Source organism: Callorhinus ursinus, unplaced genomic scaffold (assembly GCF_003265705.2).
Source record: "Callorhinus ursinus isolate GAN/ISIS: 27379988/994484 unplaced genomic scaffold, GSC_fseal_2.0 scaffold11, whole genome shotgun sequence".
NCBI classification, from domain to species: Eukaryota; Metazoa; Chordata; class Mammalia; order Carnivora; family Otariidae; genus Callorhinus; species Callorhinus ursinus.
Genome location: NW_027397073.1, coordinates 47,526,632 through 47,546,341, shown reverse-complemented (window position 1 = coordinate 47,546,341; position 19,710 = coordinate 47,526,632). Strand labels below are relative to the sequence as shown.

At 53.0% G+C, this 19,710-nt stretch overlaps 1 protein-coding gene across 4 annotated transcripts in view; it reads left to right on the top strand.

Moving 5' to 3' along the window:
* CABLES1 (Cdk5 and Abl enzyme substrate 1) overlaps nucleotides 1–8,302 on the top strand; it is a 110,598-nt gene extending 102,296 nt beyond the window's left edge. For all 4 annotated transcript variants that reach the window (XM_073898411.1, XM_073898410.1, XM_073898413.1 and 1 more), the window contains 3 exons: nucleotides 2,470–2,576; nucleotides 3,735–3,942; nucleotides 6,870–8,302. In XM_073898411.1, the coding sequence (XP_073754512.1) occupies nucleotides 2,470–2,576; nucleotides 3,735–3,942; nucleotides 6,870–7,010 (456 nt within the window). In that variant the 3' untranslated portion in view covers nucleotides 7,011–8,302. The remainder of the gene's footprint in view (nucleotides 1–2,469; nucleotides 2,577–3,734; nucleotides 3,943–6,869) is intronic.
* The last annotated feature ends 11,408 nt before the right edge of the window (nucleotides 8,303–19,710 follow it).

Below are 19,710 nucleotides of genomic sequence, written 5' to 3'. Positions count from 1 at the left end.
GATGAGCAGGAGAGTCTGTCCCTGAGAGTTCGGGGTGCCTGGTGTGGGGTAGAAGAGGGAGGGCGGGCTGGGTATTTTGGGAACAGAAGAATTGGCTGATTGGACAGCGGGCCCAGCTTGAGGTAACCGTGTTAGAGGTAGTTCCCCATTCTGCTGCTGCTTTCCTAAATGACAAATCGTACATCCTGTTCAGCCCCGTCTGCCAGGGGTGATAAATGCATCTTGGAGGGCTGCCACAGGGGAAGCGTCCACTCTGCGAGACAGTAAGTGCCTCCGTGAAGTCCCATGCCCCACTCCTCTTGCCACCCAGCACAACATCACTGCACACAAGTGTGTGCATGCTTGTGTTTGCACACTGGGGCCACGGAGCCACTCCCTAGGTCCTTGCCAGCACATCACAGGTGCGTGCACAGGGCGGCTCCCAGAACGGCTGTGTCCTGGGCCAGCTGAGGGAGAGCCTTCTGGATCGGGCCAGAAAGACATGGCGCCATGGAAGAACTCTTGGCATCGCACCAAGTCTGCTTCCACCCAGAATTTGAGAAGGTTCTGAACAAGTTTGGTGGAACCGTTTTGAGTTCATCTTGCCATGGTTTCGCTTTTACTCGCCAAAGCTGCTGTTACAAAGGTGCTGTTTAGATCAGTGTGAATCGGGACATGCTGGCTGTGTCTCCTCGGTTATTAATGGACACCAGAGGCCTCCCACGTGCCAGTTCTAAAATCCTGTCCGGTCAAGCGTCTTCTGAACGGAGGTGTTTACAGCTAGCCACCCGCTGGTGTAGAGCCATGGAGGAACGTGATGATGTGTCCCTCGGGAGAGGCCAGGCCGCAGAAGCCGTCCCCAGGAACGGGACTTCTGGGTAGAATCCATATCTGCTCCTTTTCCCGGGCTCTGCCTGGTGAAGGTTATTGCCAACAGCCAGCCAGAGAGGCATCAGGCATTGTTGCTGCCCTTCGAAAGCAGAATCCCGAGGAGGAGGAGTGAGGCTAACCTGGTGAGACCCAGCCAGAGACTGTGTTTCATTCAGAGTTAATACCATACAGCACAGATGAGCCAGGAAGACCCGGGGCCTCAGAAGGGGCTCGAAGGAACCAGTCTTTAAAGATGGATGGGATTAGAAAGGGGGAGGGGAGGAGCGCCTGACTGGCACAGTCTGGAGAGCATGCAGCTCTTGATCTCAGGGTTGTGAGTTCAAGCCCCACATTGGGCTAAGAGCCTGCCGAAAAAAAGAAGGGGAGGTGAAGAGAAAGAAACCGAAGGTTTAAAGGACTGTTACTAGTAGCTGACATCATGTACACGCAATGGAAGGTTACCCAGCCTTAAAAAGGAAGGGAATTCTGACCTGAGATGCACTGTGGTTGAACCTGGAGAACATGATGCTGAGGGAGACAGGCCAGCCACGAAAGGACAAACACTGTTATGATTCCACTTGTACGAGGGACCTAGAGAAGTCAGGTTCAGAGACAGCAGAATGGCGGTTGCCAGTGGGAGCTGGGGTGGGGGTGGGGGAACAGGGAGTTGTTGAAGGGGGGACAGAATTTTGGTTTTGCAAGATGATGAAAGTTCTGGAGATGGGTGGTGTGATGGCCACACACCAGCATGAATGTACTTAATGCCACCACACCGCGTACTTTAAAATGGTTGAAACGGTAAGTTTTGTGTGATGTACGTTTTCCCACGACGAAAAAATAGCTAACGTTTATCGAGTGCTTGCTGTATGCCAAGTGCAGCACCGAGCCCTTGACTTCCCCTGTAGTTCTTATAATAGCCATGTGAAGTAGGCACTGTTAGCTGTTTTCATCTTACAGATTTGGAACCTGATGTTTGGGGTAGTTAGATAAATGTCCCACAGCCGAACGACTAGCGATGGTCAAGTGTGGCTTGAAGCCTCATGTGTGCGGGTCTACCGGCCGTGCCCTAAACGCTGCTAAGTAACAGGCTGAGGCCCAGGAACTGAAAGAGGGGCTCCCTCCCTGCCAGACACTGATTGCTGGCTGTGTGGAGGCCACTGCTTCCCAAAGTCGCCTGCTGGAGCAGGGATTTGTGTCCCAGAGACCGTGTCCCTGCAGGTGCTCGGGCTCAGGGGGGCCCTTGTGCCTCTCCTCCGGGCTTCCTCACTGCTTGGTGCTGTCAGAAGTGGCATAAGTTGGCCATAATGTGCACATAATTGTTACCCATGACCCTTATTTTATTTATTTATTTATTTTTTAAGACTTAGCACACGCACAAGTAGGGGGAGCAGCAGAGGGAGAAGCAGGCTCCCCGCTGAGCAGGGAGCCCGGCTCAGATCATGATCTCAAGGTCCTGGGATCAAGCCCCATGTGAGGCTCCCTACTCAGTGGGGAGTCTGCTTCTCCCTCTCCCTCTGCCCTCCCCTCCCCACTGGGGCTGTCTCTCTCTTTCAAATAAATAAATAAAATCTTTAAAAAAAATTTTTAAAAGAGTGACCTGAGTTGCCCGACCTGTTACAGACCACAGTAATCGACTACGTGAAGCCCTCAGATCTCAAGAAGGACATGAATGAGACCTTCAAGGAGAAGTTTCCTCACATTAAGTTAACGCTCAGCAAAATAAGGAGGTACGTGAGGCTCGACATCCGCTTGAACTCTCCATTCAGGCCCTCTCGTGGCATGCGTGAATAACCTCACGCTTTGTATGCTGGTTCCTCGTGTAGTTTGGGGAAGTGAAACACAGGTGCGTGCGGCAAGGAGCGGCTCACCCGGTGTTGGCTGACTCCTGCCTCCGTGAGTGAGAGCCAAGAGAAGCAGGGCAGAAGGCAGAGCTCTTGACACGAGTTGACATGGGTGTGAGGGGAGTTTCCTTAAGTGAAAGAATCAGTGTTTCCTACTGTCTGAGGCTTAGCAGTTCAGTCAGGGTTATGTTACAGAAAACTCAGAATAGGAAACATTCAGTTCCCTGCTTTCTCAAATGTAGACAAAACAGAAAAGAGTTGGTTTGATGGCATTTGAGATAATTCTTCGCCCACAGTCGTCCACCCGAGATTTGACAGCCAAAGCAAAGTCAGGCCCATGTTTCCCCTGCAGCTGATTGGATTGACTTTGTGGTGACCCACATCTGCCGGGTCGGAGAGGAGCTGCCTGGGGTTGCGTCTATCAGGACAGACGCTCAGTGCACATAGTGGCGGAAGCTAGACTATATGCCAGCACAGCGTGGGAGTATGTGCCAATACTTACATGCTGTGTAGCCCAATACTGATTTGATTCTGGCATGTTCCAAGCCAGATGTGAGAAAAATGAAGTAGTCACACTTTGTCCGTTTGCTGGGTAGCATTCCTCAGTACCCTGGCTGTTGTGCTGTCCTAATCCCTCTTCCGTCATAGTGTTTGAACATGGCAGATCCTCAGTAGAGTTGATACCAAGGACCTAGTTTATTTCTCTAGCTGTCTGTCTGGAATGATCATAGTTCCCCTCATAGTTTCCCTTTGGACAGCTCTACACCTAGTTTCCAGAGACCCTCAGACACCACCTGGGTTCAGTGTGGCCTTCTGTGTCCCTTGTTGATGTGGTCTACAGTTCCACCAAGAGAAAAGAGCCCCAGCAGCTTAAGTCTGTTACCCACGTAGAATGGAAATTTCTTACGCCTCAGGATTTAGTCCCATTCCATGTCACCCTTCTGGGAATGAGAAAAAGGAAATGCTTTCAGGACGGACTAGTCTTTCTCTTTGGAGTCCTGAAACTGCCAAGTTCTGATAATGTTCCTTCCTGTCTTTCTCTAGTCTGAAGCGAGAGATGCGGAAGCTTGCCCAGGAGGACTGTGGCTTCGAGGAGCCCACAGTGGCCATGGCCTTTGTCTATTTTGAGAAGCTCGCCCTCAAGGGAAAGCTAAACAAACAGAACCGGAAGCTTTGTGCTGGAGCATGTGTACTATTAGCAGCCAAAATCGGAAGTGACCTGAAAAAGCATGAAGTGAAGCATTTAATTGACGTGAGTGACCTGAGTTCTGTTGGCTGAGGGAGCACATGGGAAGAACCTGGGTGGTGATCCTACCCAGGAGAATTCTGATTGTTAGTAGCCACTGAGAGACCGGAGCTGTGAGGTCATCCTGCAGTGGAGGTCGGGTCCCCCACAGCTCAGGCTGTCCTGGAACAGAGGGATGGTCCACTTTGACAAGACCGAAGATCCCCAGTATTGGGTCTGGCCACAAAAATACATTTCCAGACACCATGAGGGGTGAAATTATTCTCAAACCACAGAAGCCACTGTCACGGGAAGGGGACTTGGGGGCAGTGTGACCACAGAGCGTCCGTCAGACACTTTGGCTCAACAGACCTTGGCTTCCTGTGGCCTTAGTTGCCTCTCCTTTGAGGAAAGGCATGGGTTTGATTGAGGGGTCCCTCCTCCTTTTAAAGGAGAGCCCCCTCAAAGCAAGGAAACCCCAATCTTGGGTGGCTATGTGAATGCCTGTTTTAAAATAGTGTATTCATAGAAAATTTGAGAAACAGTAAAACCAACAGATCAGAAGACCGTTGCCATTGAAAAGATAGCTTCTTATCACAGTTCCCAAGAGAAGTGGCTTAGCTCGGTCTGCCATAGCAAAATCCCATAGATGGGGCGGCTTAAACCAGACACTTTCTTCTCACGGTTCTGGAGGCCAGGGAGTCCCCAGATCAAGGTGACAGCGACTTAGGTCCTGGTGAGCGCGCCCTCCTTGGCTTGTGACGGCCTCTCTTTCACTGTGTCCCCACATGGCAGGGCAAGTGAACAAGCAAGCTCTCTGCTCTCTTCTTACAAGGGCACTAATCACATCCTGAGGACTGCACTCATCAGCTCCTCAACCTCCTGAAGCCCCCCACTTAATATCAGCACGTTGGATATGTGGGTGTCCACATATGAATTGGGGCGGGGGGGGGGCCGGGAAACACCGTACTGTGGTTGGTCAGGAGGCAGAAGGAGAAGGGGGAACTGTGGGCAGGAAGGAACAGTCAGGGTACGCAGGCTTCGGACTGGCTAGCTAGAGTCATTTGAGTGGACTCTGGGGCAGTTGCGCTGTCCCTACTTGTCTCCCTGGCCCTGGGTGCTGAGGGCAAGTGGAGTGTGAGAGGCAGATGGGGGAGATGGTGGAGATTGGCTGGTTTGCACATTAAAGGTGTGCACCCTCTCTGGGAACTGGCTAGTTGTGCGCCCTCTCTAGGAACTGGCTAACCCTACCTAAAAGGGGCTGAGCCTCCAGGGTCAGCGAGGCCCCAGACTGCAAAGCTCAGAATCCAGCAACTACAAGTCGTGGCTATGACAATGCCCTGTGTGTCTGGTTGTGCGGCTGGCTCAGCGGCAAAGGAGAAAAAGCAGAAAGGGAGCTGTTGGAGGTACTCCCCACATAAGAAAGAGTATTCTTTTTTGCTTTAACTTACCGTTTTTATTAAGTGTACAGTTCAGTGGTATCAAGCGCACTCATACTCTTGTGTGGCCGTCACCACCATCCATCTCCAGAACTTTTTCTTCTGGCAGAACTGAAACTCTGTCCCCATTAAGCACTGACTCCCCCTCCCCTCCCAGGCCTTGGCCACCACTGTTCTGCTTTCTGTCTCTGAACCTGACTCGAGCGATCTCGCGTAAGTGGAATCCCATACTATTTGTCTTTTGTGACGGGCTTATTTCTCTTAGCATTAGGTTTTCAAGATCCATCCATGCTGTAACAGGTGTCAGAATTTCCTTCCTTTTTAAGGCTGAATAATACCTCACTGGCTGTATATCCCACAGTTTGCTTATCCGTTCATCCATAGATGGGAGAAAGTGTTAAGTCAGTGCTTTACTGCTTCTAAGAAATGGCGCATAATTGTCTAACTTGTATATACTTTTAGGAACATGGAAGGGATCTTTGGTTACCAAATCAGAGCTGAGAATCAACAGATTTACATATTCACTGAACTAATCTTTACGAGTGTGATGTTATGCACATTTATTGGTAGTCGAGTGATGGACCATCCGGCAAAAGCCTATAGTGTCCATGCAGAACCTACGGGCCACGGTCAGACATTGGCAGGAGTTGTGAGGCTGACTCAAGGTCCCCTCCCATTTGTTATTGGAACATGGCCGCTAATGGCTCTGCCCATGAGTTCTGTTGTCCTTGTTTTTATTAAGCCAAAGCAGAATGCACCCTGGCAAAAACAAGGCCTTCCCTACCTCCCCACCCCCACCCCGTTCTCCTTCCTTTCGGCTCCCGCAGCCTCCACCACTGGGTGGAGCGAGAGGCTGTGCAGGAGGAGGGGGAGGCCCTGGGTGCGAGCTGAGCACAGCTGCATGCTCAGGCCCTTCACACCCACAGGCTCCAGCTGGACCATGGCCTGAAAGGCAGGTGATCGCAGCAGGTCTTGGGTCCTTGCGTGTGAAACGAAAGGCCCAAGCTGCATAGTCAGCTGCCCCAATCCTGAACTTACCACAGAGTTACTACTGTCGTAGAGGATTTGTGACCTTTGTCGTCTTCCCTCCACACCTGAATCATCTACGGTAACAGGTGGAGTTTGAACCCCGGTTGAGGTTGGAGCTGAGCGTTGCAGTTGACTGTGCGTGTCCCCGTAGACAAACTTCTTGCTCTCTTGACCCTGTTCTCTGTGCCCCGTGAAGGGGACATGAATATAGCATTGACCTTGCATGATTATTGAGAGATTAAATGAAGTCAGGGGCCGTATGTCAGGTGCCTGGCAGGCCGCGCATCCTTGGGGTGGTTCAGTTCCTTCTCCACTAGGACTGAGAGCAGGAAGTACAGCTGATGCCCCTCTTTCTTCCTCCACAGTCTTGCCCCTAAGTGGTTTCTCCGTAAACACTCACTGCCGGGTGGATAGAGAGCGTACACATGGAGAGAGATTTTTATTTCAAAGCTAAAATGCTCTTGATTTCCTTTCATTCTGTTGCAGAAACTGGAAGAGAAGTTCCGGCTAAATAGACGAGAACTGATTGCCTTTGAATTCCCAGTGTTAGTGGCCTTGGAGTTTGCTCTTCATCTGCCGGAGCATGAAGTCATGCCCCATTACAGACGCCTAATCCAGAGCTCCTAGCACAGGCCCCAAGGAGGGCTAGGGCCCACTTCCTCGGAGCTCGTGGAACAGCACTTACTACTGGAAATGCAAAAACAGAACTCAACATACCAACCTTTTTTCCTCCCAACATGTTTTTGAGTAGAAGCAGTACCGGAAACTCTTCAGGGAGTCCTGGTGAGCCGGGATGAGCCGTGAGCGGTTTATTACGCAGCAGGGAAAGGGGAGACCTGTGTGGAAGGTGGCAGAAGGCCTTTTGGCTTTCCCCTGGCAAGACTTCCCAGCTGTCCCCACGCTGGTGTTCTTCCCGGGCACATACAAACCTCGCAAGCATGGTCCAGGGGGCCTCCCCTCCAGACCTGGTCCAACTTAGGAGTGCAAAGTTCTAGAGCAGAGTGGGGAAGAGAATTTGCAGCAGCCAGGGAGGAGCTTTTAAAAGATACCCTCACTGTGTCAAGAGAGTGTGCCAATCTATTTGTGTGTCCACTCTTGGAAGTGCACTCCCACGCCCCCCCCCCCAAACCCGGGGCACGCAAGGGGGAGAATGTGTGTGTCTGAGAGATTCCATGTCAGCCCTCCTCGGCCCCCAAAGCCAGTCCCGGCCACCACAGAGCAGACCTCTGCCTGGGGTTCCTGAGCCAGCCTGACCTTCGGCAGTTAGTTCTACATAATCTTTGGGTTCCGCCATCCTCCCTCCCTCCGCAACAGATGGTCTGACATCCTCTGCCCTCAGAAAATGCCAGAGTTTCGGTTACTGCTCCTGCCACCAACGGGACAAAGAAGACGGGTTCTCGGTGTCGGCCGGGGCACGTGGAAGGGTGTGGCCTGCGGTGCTCTGCCTCTTCCCGCCGCCAGGCCATGTGCGCACATTTGACCTCCGCCCTTTGCCCGCGCTGGAGCCGGCCGGGGCTGCGCTCCATGGTGTGTATTCCTGTGCTCTACGTTAGAGTGCGTAATAAGCACGTTGATTGTGCTCGCTCTGTATAAATATTTTCTAAAAATCCAGAGTAGGTGTAAGCTGCATGACTGGTGTTTGGAGGCTTCTGACAGCTGGGACACACTGCAGCTGGAGTTGAGGTTCGGTCAACTGGAGAGGCAGGGGCTGCTCATGGCCCCGTACAGCGGTCTGTGCAGAATTTCAGCTGTGACTTGCCCCAGCTGGCCGGGACGACCCGTACTAAAGGCCATAAAGGCCATCGCCACACCCAGCACCTCGCAGCCACAAGGTGGGTGGGGGGGGGGGGCTGCTGGAGTTCTGACAGGAGGAGGCCTGGGGCCATGTAAAAAGAGAATTAAAATACTTTGTTTCTATATACATGTATGCATATGTGTAGACACCTGTGTGTCACCGGTCACCCCTTGCCCTGCATTACGGATTCATCTGCCACCATCCCCACTTGCACACGGATTTGGAGCTTCTTACATCCCCCCCAGGGAAGGGGTGCCGGGGAGGCCGAGCACAGCTTTACTTAGAGCTAGAAAGAATCTGAGGGTCGTACAGGATGGAGGAACTTAGGAAACAGCTGGGGAGAGATCAGAACACTCCCCTTTCTCCAGAGTCCTAGTTTTAACTGAATTTAGTACTGAGTACTGTGCTAACCAATTTCCTTGGCTGGATTCAGTGGCAAGACCCTGATTTTGTCAGGGGCTACGATGAGCATAATCTCTAAATCAGCTAACCGTTAAGGGGTACCTACCTCCTGCGAATGAGGCAAATGGGGAATGAAGCACGAGGTGTTCAGAGCATCTCTAGCGCCTGAACATGCCCTTTTCCCTCCTGGTGTCTGTCATTTGCCACTCTCTGATGAGCCGCCCCAGGTTCGCAGCCTGCTCGGCTCCCTGGTGAGTCCCTGGCGAGTCTCTGGCAGAGGGAAAGCCTCTGAGGAGCAAGGCCACTGGCATCTAGAAACTGCCCACAGAGCTCCCCACCGTCCATCTGCCTTGGAGGTCCTGCCAAGTTCAGGGGGGCGGCTGATGGGTGACACATGCCACCAGGGTCTTTCCTGGGTCTTAAAATCAGGCTAGTAGTGTTGAATTTGGGGATGTTTGGTTTTCAGCATTTACAAGATGAACTTAAAAAAAAAAAAAAGGACCAACAATTTCCTAAGACTTCTTTTTAAACTATTTTGGCCTGTGGCGCGGGGAGGGGTCTAAGAATGATTTTGTCAAGAGGCTTCTTTTGCTTGTCCTTGACATGAGCTTTCTAAAGGTAGGAGGAGGAGACCAAGGGTAGGGGACGAAGGTCACCCACTGCCAGAGCCACCCCGGTGACATGCGTCCCCGACACTGCTCCAGCCTGGGCCTTTGACAAGGAGGCAGGGACTCTGTGCCTATATGGAGAGGCGGAGGCCACTTGGCAGACTGTTCTAGAAGACCCGGAGGCCCTGCCTTTTCACCCTCCACCACAAGGGGCAGGTTCAGCCCTGCCTCTCTCGGGGGAGCCCTCCTAGTCGCGTGCCCCGCAGGCCCGCACTAGACGAGCTGCTGGGCCTGGCTCGGTGCCCCAGCCTGGGCTTCTCTCTAGTCAGCCTTGCCTCTTCATCAGAGATGGGACACCAGCCGAGCAGACAGGCGCGCGTAGCCGCTCTGTCCCCGAGCAGGGGCCCCGCCTGGGAGGGGTCTGTTCCCCCGCCCCTGGCGTAGCTGCCCCAGGGGCCTGAGGTCACTGTTTGCCCTCCGTTTCCCCCCAGGCAAACCTCCATGGACATAGGAAATGCACCAAATGCAAAGCTATTCGTTTCTTTGTGTTGCCCCCACCCTTGTTTTTATTTTTTTTAAAGATTTTATTTATTTGAGAGAGAGTGAGAGATAGCACGAGAGAGAAGAGGGTCAGAGGGAGAAGCAGACTCCCCGCCGAGCAGGGAACCCGATGTGGGACTCGATCCCGGGACTCCAGGATCATGACCTGAGCCGAAGGCAGTCGCTTAACCAACTGAGCCACCCAGGCGCCCCCCACCCTCGTTTTTAACTTAAAAATTCCCCTGCTACAATTTCTGTGGTCTTCACGCAGCTGGCCCATTGTGGGGTGGTCCCTTACTGCACATAACCCACTCCGTTCCACAGGCCCTGCCCTGCTGTTGTGGGAGAGGCGACCCTGGAGAGCCTTCCCTCCTCCTCATTACTCTCTTCTGTCCCCTTCATTCCCCCAACAGCAAAAAATAAAACTGTTTCCAGCCCCTGCTGCTGAATTGTTTCTGACATTTCTGGTTCAGGCGTGAACGGCCGGCCTCTCCCTCCGGCTGCCTCGCTAGCTCCTCAGAGCCTGAGGCCGCCTTGCCGCCCTCGCCGGCTGCTGGAGAACATTTGAGCCAGGTAGTTTTGTTACCTGTTAATGAAATATCGGTCCATTGCTGGGGAAAGTTCTTCAAAGAAAGGGGGCTTGTGAGGGGGGGGGCCCGAGTTCCTCTTCCGGGGAGAGGGGGGCTCTGAGAACCCTCTGGTTAAGGACGGCGCTGGCCAGGTCACAGCAGGGCCAGGTAGGAGCGCTGGCGGCCTGGGAAAGGAGGAAACATGACGACTATAAATCCCGAGTCACATGTCGTTAACACCAACTTCAAAGGCGTCTTCCAGGAGGGCAACTGTGAGGCATAACCGAAGTAAAAAGCTATAAAAGAAAATAACCCATGAAAGGAGCGGTCTTACTGCCCAAGGAACTCACTGCAGCATGGGAGAGGGCTAATTCAGAGCCCCCCTCATAAAGGACCATTCAGACTTCTTAATAGATGTTCCAGAAAGTCTGCAAACACGGCTGGTCACGGCATGAAAACACGCCTGGCGAGTATGGCGCTGGCCTCCTCCGTCGCCTGCCGCTGTCGCCCGACTCTGAGTGTGGTCCCAGCCCCAGCAGCACCTGGGGGCTTGTCACCAGTGCAGAATCCGCATCTTCAGATTTCATGAAGACTTGGGTACATTAAAATCTTAGAGGCACTGTTCCTCTGAATAAGCACAAGAAATAAAGTTTTTGTCTAAAAAAAACAAAAACTCCAGAGTTGTCTAAAATAGAAATGCAGAAACACTGTAAATGGTTTTTAATACCCCCCCCCCCAAAAAATAGCATCAGTCTCTCACTGAAAGATAGTTTTGACATTATACAGCCACCACCTCTAACATTATCTGGAAGCACCTGGCCAGAAAGATTTAAACCGGACTGAGCTATAGCTCACGTATTGTACATCAGAGCTGGTCCACAATAGATGGCCTCATCCAGGGTTGACTGGGTTCGCTGTTCAGGTGAGGCCTGTGTCCCAGGTGTCGGGTCCAGGCGGGGGAGAGTTGTAGTTGGTGGGGGACCAGGGCTGCTGAGGGCTGCACACTCATGACCTTGGAGACCTCATGAATGAGCAGCCTTCCCCTTTTGCTTTTTCACTGGGGTCCACCTACCATTTTTAAATAGGTCTTACGTTAGGTTCTGTGGGTGACAACAGGAACCCCAAGGGCCTGTCCCTGAAGGGCTTCCAGATGTTGAGGAGGGACCACTGGGAGGGTGGGGTAGAAGGCATCTTTCCCAGGTGCCATGATACTAATCTCCAGAGGGAGCTCTGAATGCAGAAGCTCGGAAGCACAGGGCAGGCCAGATTCTCCAGCTGGGCCTGGAGCGGAGGAGTCCGAGGCAGCAGGCTGGTAAATGCTGCTCAGGAGTCAGCCTGGCACACGATGACAAGGCAGGCCAAGTTAGGGCCATCGTTTGGCCCTAGGAGTAAAGACCAAAAAGATTGGCAAGTTGAAATCAGGGACAACTTACCAAGGCACGCAGCTGGCTCTGTGAGAAGCCAGAGACACGAACTGTGATAGGCAGATAAGCCCTTGGACATTGTTGGCAGAGCTGGGAGGACGGCGTACTCACCGAGCAGATACCACACACCACACCTGTGCTGGGCACTCCGAGCACAGGCTCTTAATGTATCTCTTAAACCGTAAAACTACGGATCCCACTCCCACTTGATAGCTGAAGGAACAGGCTCTGAAAAACACTTTCCTAAGAGCTCACAGTTATAAAGTAGGAAAGGCAGGCTTCAAATCCAGGTCTGATTCCAAAGCCCAACCAGCCCTCCCGCCTCAAGCTGTGGGTCACCCCAGAGAAGCTAAGAATGTGGAAGGCCTGAGCCAGCCTGACCTCAGCTGTCCCCCTTGACCTGCTGCCCGGATGGCCCCTCAGGTTAGCTGGGGCCCTCTCCCCACCCACACGGCAGCCACCAGCCCTTTCTGTAGAGGAGGAAGGGATCTAGAGCTGCAAAGTCCATGGCTTTGACCTCTGGGATACGAGCAGCCTTCACAGCAGATGTGGGACACGCTTCTGGGCCCTGGGAGAACATGGGCTTTGTGGAAAACATGCTTCTGCCACAGGTGAGCTAAGGGGCTTTTGTAACTAAGTGGAAGATCACGTGAAACACGCCAGTGTTGGTGGCCACCAACATTTGTCCCATCAGGTTCTCATCGCTGACGTATGGGTTTTCCACTGTGTTCTAGTGATCACAAATTCCCTTTGCTTCATGACTGCACATTCCCTGGCTGCTAGTCCTCCAACAGTACGTGACCGGCAAATGCACACTCGTTTTTCTCTACGACGAGGCCAAGTACACATCCGGCAGGCAGTCCATTGGCACGAAAAGCCATAGCACCGTGGAGTCCAGAGAACAGCTTAGGGATTATGAGCTGCTTGAGACATCACACCTCGGCCCCCAAATGTCCCTTGCAGAACACAGGCCTCCTCAGATGGGCACAGAGACACTTTCACGGTCACTAACTGCTACTCTCGACCACAGAGCTCAGGAGGACAGGAACTGTATCCACCACCATATCCGCAAGCACTCAGCACCGTGCGTGGTGCACAGAACTCACCAAATAAATGTCAGTCAAGTCTAATGAGCCATCATCGCAAAACAATCACCCCATCGGGTGAATGATCAATCAGGTCTCTGCTCTGGTCTTGCTCAGCTCGGACCCCACAGACCACGCCACCCAAGCTCCCTTGCCCTCCAGCTGCCACTTCGGCTCTGCCAAAGGGAGAATAAGAGCAGGAGAAGGAGGTCCAGCTCTGTGGTCCCACAGCCCAACCCCCACCCACCCAAGGGACCCTGCTAGTCCTGAGGTCACTCGGCCTCCTTGGTCCCCTAACCTGTCCACACCTTCCATAAGTCGCTTCTTCACTGAACTCACTTTAATCGCCCCACCCCCCACCCTTTGCAAGGGCCAACCCCACCTGGCACACCCAGCTGGCAGACCAGAACACAGTGTTTCATCAAGCATGAGCAATTGGAAAAACAAGCATTCTAGATTTCCAAGTCACTCTGGAAACAAACAGTGGAAATTGTCCCACAAAACCATCAAGAATGAGTGAAAACAGTCAAAAAAGCCGGCCAAAAAAAAAAAAAAAAAGTTTGGCTTCAGTGAATCTGACCATAAAAACAGCCTTCCTCAAGGTGCTGGTGGTATCCAGGCCCCCTCCCCACCAAACGGACATTCCTTTGGAACCCTAAAGTTCTTGGTCGTTCCCCTCTGAGGGGCTTTGATCAATCCTAAAAGTTGACCAAAAAAGAGAAAAAAATCCAGGGGGTCCAATGGGGAGGCTGATGGCATCTTCTGCCAGAACCACTCACTTTAAAGCATTTTTGTAAAAACCCTGCGTTCCAGACCCCACCCACCAGCCCAGCCCTAGTCCTGTTGGGGTGCAGTGGGGTGAGGTGGGGGGCACTGCGTCGGTCTTCCCAAAGGTACCCCTCGGGCCTGATGGGACGGACACGGATGCTGCTCGGGCCACGAGGGATTCCAGCCCAGACAGGACATCCTAAGTTTTTAAGAGTACAACTCCAGGAGGCCCAAGGGTCCAGGCCGTTGTGTAAAGGTATAAAGAGAACTGAAATAACTGTTGGTGAGAAGCCTATGGCCCTGAGCCCTAGGACGGCTGGGGTGAGGAGCAGCGGGGAGCTACATGGCTGACGATGAGGCAGAGCCCCCACGCTGCTCTCCTGCCGAGTGGGCGCCTCCGCCGTCTCGCCCGGGAGGAGACACAGGGAGCACGGCCCTGCGGGGGCGGCCTGGGTGCCTGCTTGCCCACCCGATGCCAGCGGCTGAGCCCGTTCCTCCCGTCGGCCGGGCCAAGACGGGTTTCCCACCGGGACCAGAGGCCTCTCCTGCCTCTACACGCTCACACAGTCACACTCACAGACGTGCTTACACACACACACATACACACACACAGCATTTGCCATCATTTTCTCAGAACCCACAAACCATCCACTGGCACACGGTCACATGAGGCAGGTGGCAGTGCGGCGGGGGGCGGGGGGCACCGATTCTGCGATCCTGTCTGCCCGGCCCCGGTCACCTGCTGTCAGCCCGAGCTGGCCTGAGAATTCCACCTTTCCAGGCAGAGGCTGTGGTATTTCACTCATGTACCCCCCGCCCCCGTGACTCGCACCCCGGGAAGCGCCCCTCTGTCCCATCCCCGCAGCTGGGTGTGCAGAGGTGCCAGCCACCCCTCAGGGACCCGAGAGCCGGCGGGCCATGGTGATGGCCGCGGCCAGGAGGCAGCTCCCACACCTGTGGGCCCTTGCCGCTGCCTTTAGCCCAAAGGACCCCCAAGTGCTGACTGCAGGATCCTGGGGAGACCAGGGGGCCTGCCCTTCTGCTCTCTCCCCCCCCCCACGGCCCCCACCACAAAGTGGGAGTTCCACGGCTCTGGCCAAACTCACCTGCACTGATGTCCTTGTAGGGGTCCCCCTGCCAGATGGAGCTGGCTGATGGCTTCTCTCCCCCTTGTCTGCTCCCTTCCAGAGGCTTCCCACGTGCAGGACCAGGAAGGCTCGAGCAGCGTGGGCCCGGCTGCCTGGCCTGCTAGTGTGGGCACCCCCCACCCAGTCTGGGGAAGGGCGTTGTGACAAACGGCCTAGAGCGTGGGGACATCCTGCCCCTCAGCCCCGCAGCTGCGTCTGCACAGAGCCCAGGTGCCAACGCTCACATGAAGAACCCGGGCCCCCCGTCTAGTGAATGGCTCCGCAGCCAGTGCTCATCACAACACCCCCTGCAGGAAGAGGGGCTGCCTTCTCAGCCTTCACTGCTGTCCCCCTCTCCTCCCTCTCCACCCTCCTGCTGCCCAGCAGACCGCCCCAGGACACACGGAATGTCGCAGGTGCATTCCATACAGCCCCAGCCCCCCAACAACAGACAGTCTGTTGCTCACCGTTATGGAAGCTGGAAGCCCAAGAGGGAGGTGTCGGCAGTGTTGGCTTCCTCTGGGGTCTCTCCCTCTGCCTCATCTTTCTTTTCTTTGCGCCTGCGCATCCCCGGCCTCTCTTTGCGGGTGTGGATTCCCTCTTCTTATAAGGACAGCCGACTGGACGAGCTCTCTCCCAGATGGGCCTCATTGACCCTTCCCTGCCTCTTTAAAGGCCCCATCTCCAAACAGGGTGACCTTCTGACCTCTGGGGGTTAGGGCTTCCGCACAGCACTTTAAGGGGCACACAGTCCAGCTCAGAACACTCAGAGTGGGCATGACATGCCACCAAGCCAAGGCCGTTCACACGTCCACTCAGCTTCTACACACCTGTCAGATCCAAATGCAAACAGGCTCTTTGGATGGGCTGCTTCCTGCCCTCCACCCAGCCCTGCTGTCAGCTCCCAGGTGGGTCTCCTGAGGTCCTAGATTGTTCTGTGTTCTTTCTACCCCAGCCCACTTCCAGCCCCTAGTCTTCTGCTCTCAGAAAGGGTTTGCTTTCCGGGCAGCACATATACTAAAAAGAAGGGAAGGAGAGGGGAGGGAAGGAGGAGGAGGAAGGAAAGAAAGATGGAAGGAAGGAAGGAGTGAGTTGTTTTCCTCTTCCCTACCAGGACACTCCTTTGCTTCCCAGTCTTTGCAATGCAGTCACTTTCCTCACTGGCTCATCCCCCAGTTGCCTTTGTCACAAGCTCTCCGGGCTGTCCCGCACCCTGCAGTCAAACCATAGCCTGCTTTTCCTCCTTCCTGTCTAGCTGCACCTCTGCTGCACATCTGGGATCTCCTGCCCCACCCGAGCCTCAAAGCTCCCTCTGGTCCTTGGCTACCATCTCTCCTTCTGGCCCAGCAAGGGGCCTCCTGCTTCCAGACCTGTCACACAGCCCCCCTCTCCCTTTCCAGGCTTCCTTAGCATCTTAGTACACACCCCTGCCTCACAGCCACTGAACACAGATGACCTCTCTAAGCACACCGACCGTCCCACAGAGTCAATTTCGCCGAAACCTCTGGCCATCCCAAGTTTGGGAAGTCCCTTCAATTCCCAATCACCTTTTGGCGATGGGGATTTTCTGGAGCTGTCTGTGGTCATTGGAGTCCCTGAGGTCTCACTTTTAAGAGAGCTTATTTGCTCTGCAGGATTCCCAGAGTTCACATGCCACAGCAATTTGCTCTCCCCAAGTGATCTAAGAAGGTGTGCCAACTCAACCACCCTGAAAGAGCCAGCACGAGCTTTTTATTTTTGCAAAATGATTAAAATGACTCTCAGCAAGTCTCTACCCCAGTTCTAAATCAAAGCATGAGCCCCAGCTGCTGAGGACTGAATAGGAATCAGACACGAATGGAGAGGCAGAGGAGAATTAGGTATTTATTATTTAGACTTCCCCAAACGGAAACAGTTCTCTCAGTTCCAATTAAGACAAGATCTGGGCTTCTGTTGTTGCTAAAAGAAGTTTCCGGAGCCCAGGTACTATTAAGGACACATTTTCTGCTGGGAAACTAAAGATCTGATGAGTGCTTGTCAAAGGACGGTGTCCTAGTAGGACCAGATGCATCAGAATCACCTGGCATGCCTTTTAGAAATGAAAAAGCCTGGGAATTCTAGAATCTCTGGGAGCGAGATGCCGGAATCCGTATTTGCAGCAAGTTCCCCAGTGGTTCTTCTACATTTAGAAGTTTGAGAATCGTAACTGTCAGTGTGAGGGGTCGCCACAAGTAACAGATGGAAGGCCAGGCTGACCCTGGCAGGCCTTCTCAAGCTTCGATACGCATGTGAGCTTGTTAAAAAGCAGATGCTGAGTCGTTGGGTCGAGGAGGGCACTCGAGATTCTAGGGACAGTGTCGCTGGGCCGCAAGTCACATTTTTAGTATTTTTAGTAGCACGGATCTGGAAAGCATGTTTCCCTTGCATTGTCTGTGTGTGTGTGCGCACGCGTGCATATATTATGGTAATTAACAGCATAGCACTCTCACGTGCTTTATCTCCCCTAGTGAAATATAATGAGGCTAGTTTTAATAATGATTCTAAACCTTATTTAAACAAACCACTGCCCTCTCAAGCAGTCACTTGGTTCGCAGCGCACAGGAGTGGTTCAAAGAAAGGCTCTGATGTCAGAGGGGAAAGTTCTTGTAACGGGTGCTCTCGGCCCGTCACCAGCGAGTGAACCAGGGCCAGGGTGGGAACCTTCCCGAGCTTCGGACCTTAGCTGTAAAATGGGGTTGACTCCGGCTTTTTCTCTCAGGAAGTGGTGAGGGGCACACCAGATAATGAATAGAAAGTATATAGGTGGCACCTGACACACAGCTGCTCTCACGCCTAGCCTCGTAGCAGTAAGTCCTGGGAGAAAGCACGTGGGGGATGCCTCGTCCAGGTCTGGCCTTGGGGGCCAGTTTGTAAGTGGGATAAGAAATCAGTCTCTTTGGACGCCTGGGTGGCTCAATCATAAGCGTCTGCCTTCGGCTCCGGTCGTGGTCCCGGGGTCCTGGGATCGAGCCCGGCGTCGTGCTCCCTGCTCAGGCAGGAAGCCTGCTTCTCCCTCTCACTCCCGCTGCTTGTGTTCCTTCTCTCGCTGTGTCTCTTTCTGTCAAATAAATAAATAAAATGTTAAAAAAAAAATCAGTCTCCGAAAGACACCCCTTCCCCTCCATTTTGACCTGAAATACTATCATTTACTGAGCCATCACCTATTCCAGTCACTTTGGGCACCAAATGACTTCTGGCATTTTCAAGAAATAAAATCCAGCTTTGTCTAAGTCTGCTTCGTCTGCTATAACAAAAGTGCCACAGCCCGGGCGGCTTGAACCACAGACGTTTCTTTCTCAGGTCTGGGGGTGGGGAAGTCCAAGACCAACGCACCCGCAGAGCTGGTGGCTGGTGAGGCCCTCATCTTCTCATTGCATCTTCACGTGGCGGAGAACAAAGAGAGGAGCAAGTTCTCCCGTGGGGTTGTTTGTTTTTGTTTTTTTGAAAGAGAGAGAGAGAGTGTGCAGGTGAGGGGAAGGTGGGGAGGGGCAAAGGGAGAGGGAGAATCTCAAGCAGGCTCCACCCTCAGCATTCAGCACGGAGCCCGACATGCGGCCGATCTCACGACGCCGAGGGATCATGACCTGAGCTGAAATCAAGAGTTGGAGGCTTAACTGACTGAGCCACCCCGGCGCCTCTCTTGTGTTTCTTCCTATAAGGGCACTAGTCCCCTCATGGGGGCTCTACCTTCATGACCCAATTACCCTCAAAGGCTCCATCTCTAAATACCATTGCACTGGAGATGAGGGTTTCAATATATGAACTTTGCAGGGACACAACAATCCAGTCCATAACAAGCCTTAAAGAGAGAAAATGGTTAATTCCAGAAGATTTGTTCCAGTGATGCTCTGAGGGATGCCCGTGTCCTTGGAGCAATTGTGTGGCATCTGTCTTCACTGGCCCCCAGCCTCCCTTCTGCCTCCATTCTGACTGGCTGCCCTTGCGGTGGAGGTGACAGGTCCCCATAGAGAAACCCTGGCATGGAAGCCATCTTTTCTTCACCTGTCTCTTCCCCCTTTCCCAACCCAGGACAGGGATAACTGTCTATCACGGCTCTGGATCATGCCTGGTATGTGTTCCAAGTAGACATTCCCCCAAATGGTGGCAAAACTCAATCCACACATTCTTTTGGCCAGGCACTGTGCTAGGTGCTGGGGCACAGTAGTGAGGAGTAGTTACTACAGACGAGGTGACTATCTTGCTGCAGCTTACAGGCTATAGGCAAGACAGACTTTCAAATGGCTACATAACTTTGACAAGTCCTTCGGTGGAGGGGTTCATTGTGTGTTAATGAGCATCTCGTTGAGAGCTCTGACCTGGTCAAGGAAATCAGGGAAGAAGTGATTCTTGACCCAAGATAGGAAAAATGAATAGCAGTAAAATGGACAAGGCTAGAAGGAAGAGATTTTCTAGGAGGGAGAGCACATGCCAAGCCCCAACATCAGGAGGCAGTGTGGTGTGTGGCTCTGGACCAGACCAGAGAGATAGATAGGTTCAATGTATTAGTCAGGGTTCTCCAGAGGAACAGAACCAAGAGGGAGGATGGAGAGGTAGGTAGGTAGATAGATTGATGATAGATAGATAGATAGATGATAGATAGATAGATAGATAGATAGATAGATAGATAGATAGATAGATAGGCTTATATGCCTGTGGAGGCTGAGAAGTCCCCAGATATGCAGTCAGAAAGCTGGACACCCAGGAGAGCCAAAGGTGTAAGCTCTAGTCTGAAAACCACCAGGCTCAAGACCCAAGAAGAGTGGATCTTTCCATTTGAGTCTGAAGGCAGAAAGATCAGTGTCCCAGCTCAGACTACCAGGCAGGAGGATTTCCCTCTTACTCAGCCTTTTTGTTCTATTCAGGTCTTCAGTTGATTGGATGAGACCCAGCAACATTAGAAAGGGCAACCTGCCTTAACCTACCAATTCAAATACTGATCTCATTCAGAAACACCCTCACAGACACACCTAGAATAATGTTTGGCCAAATGT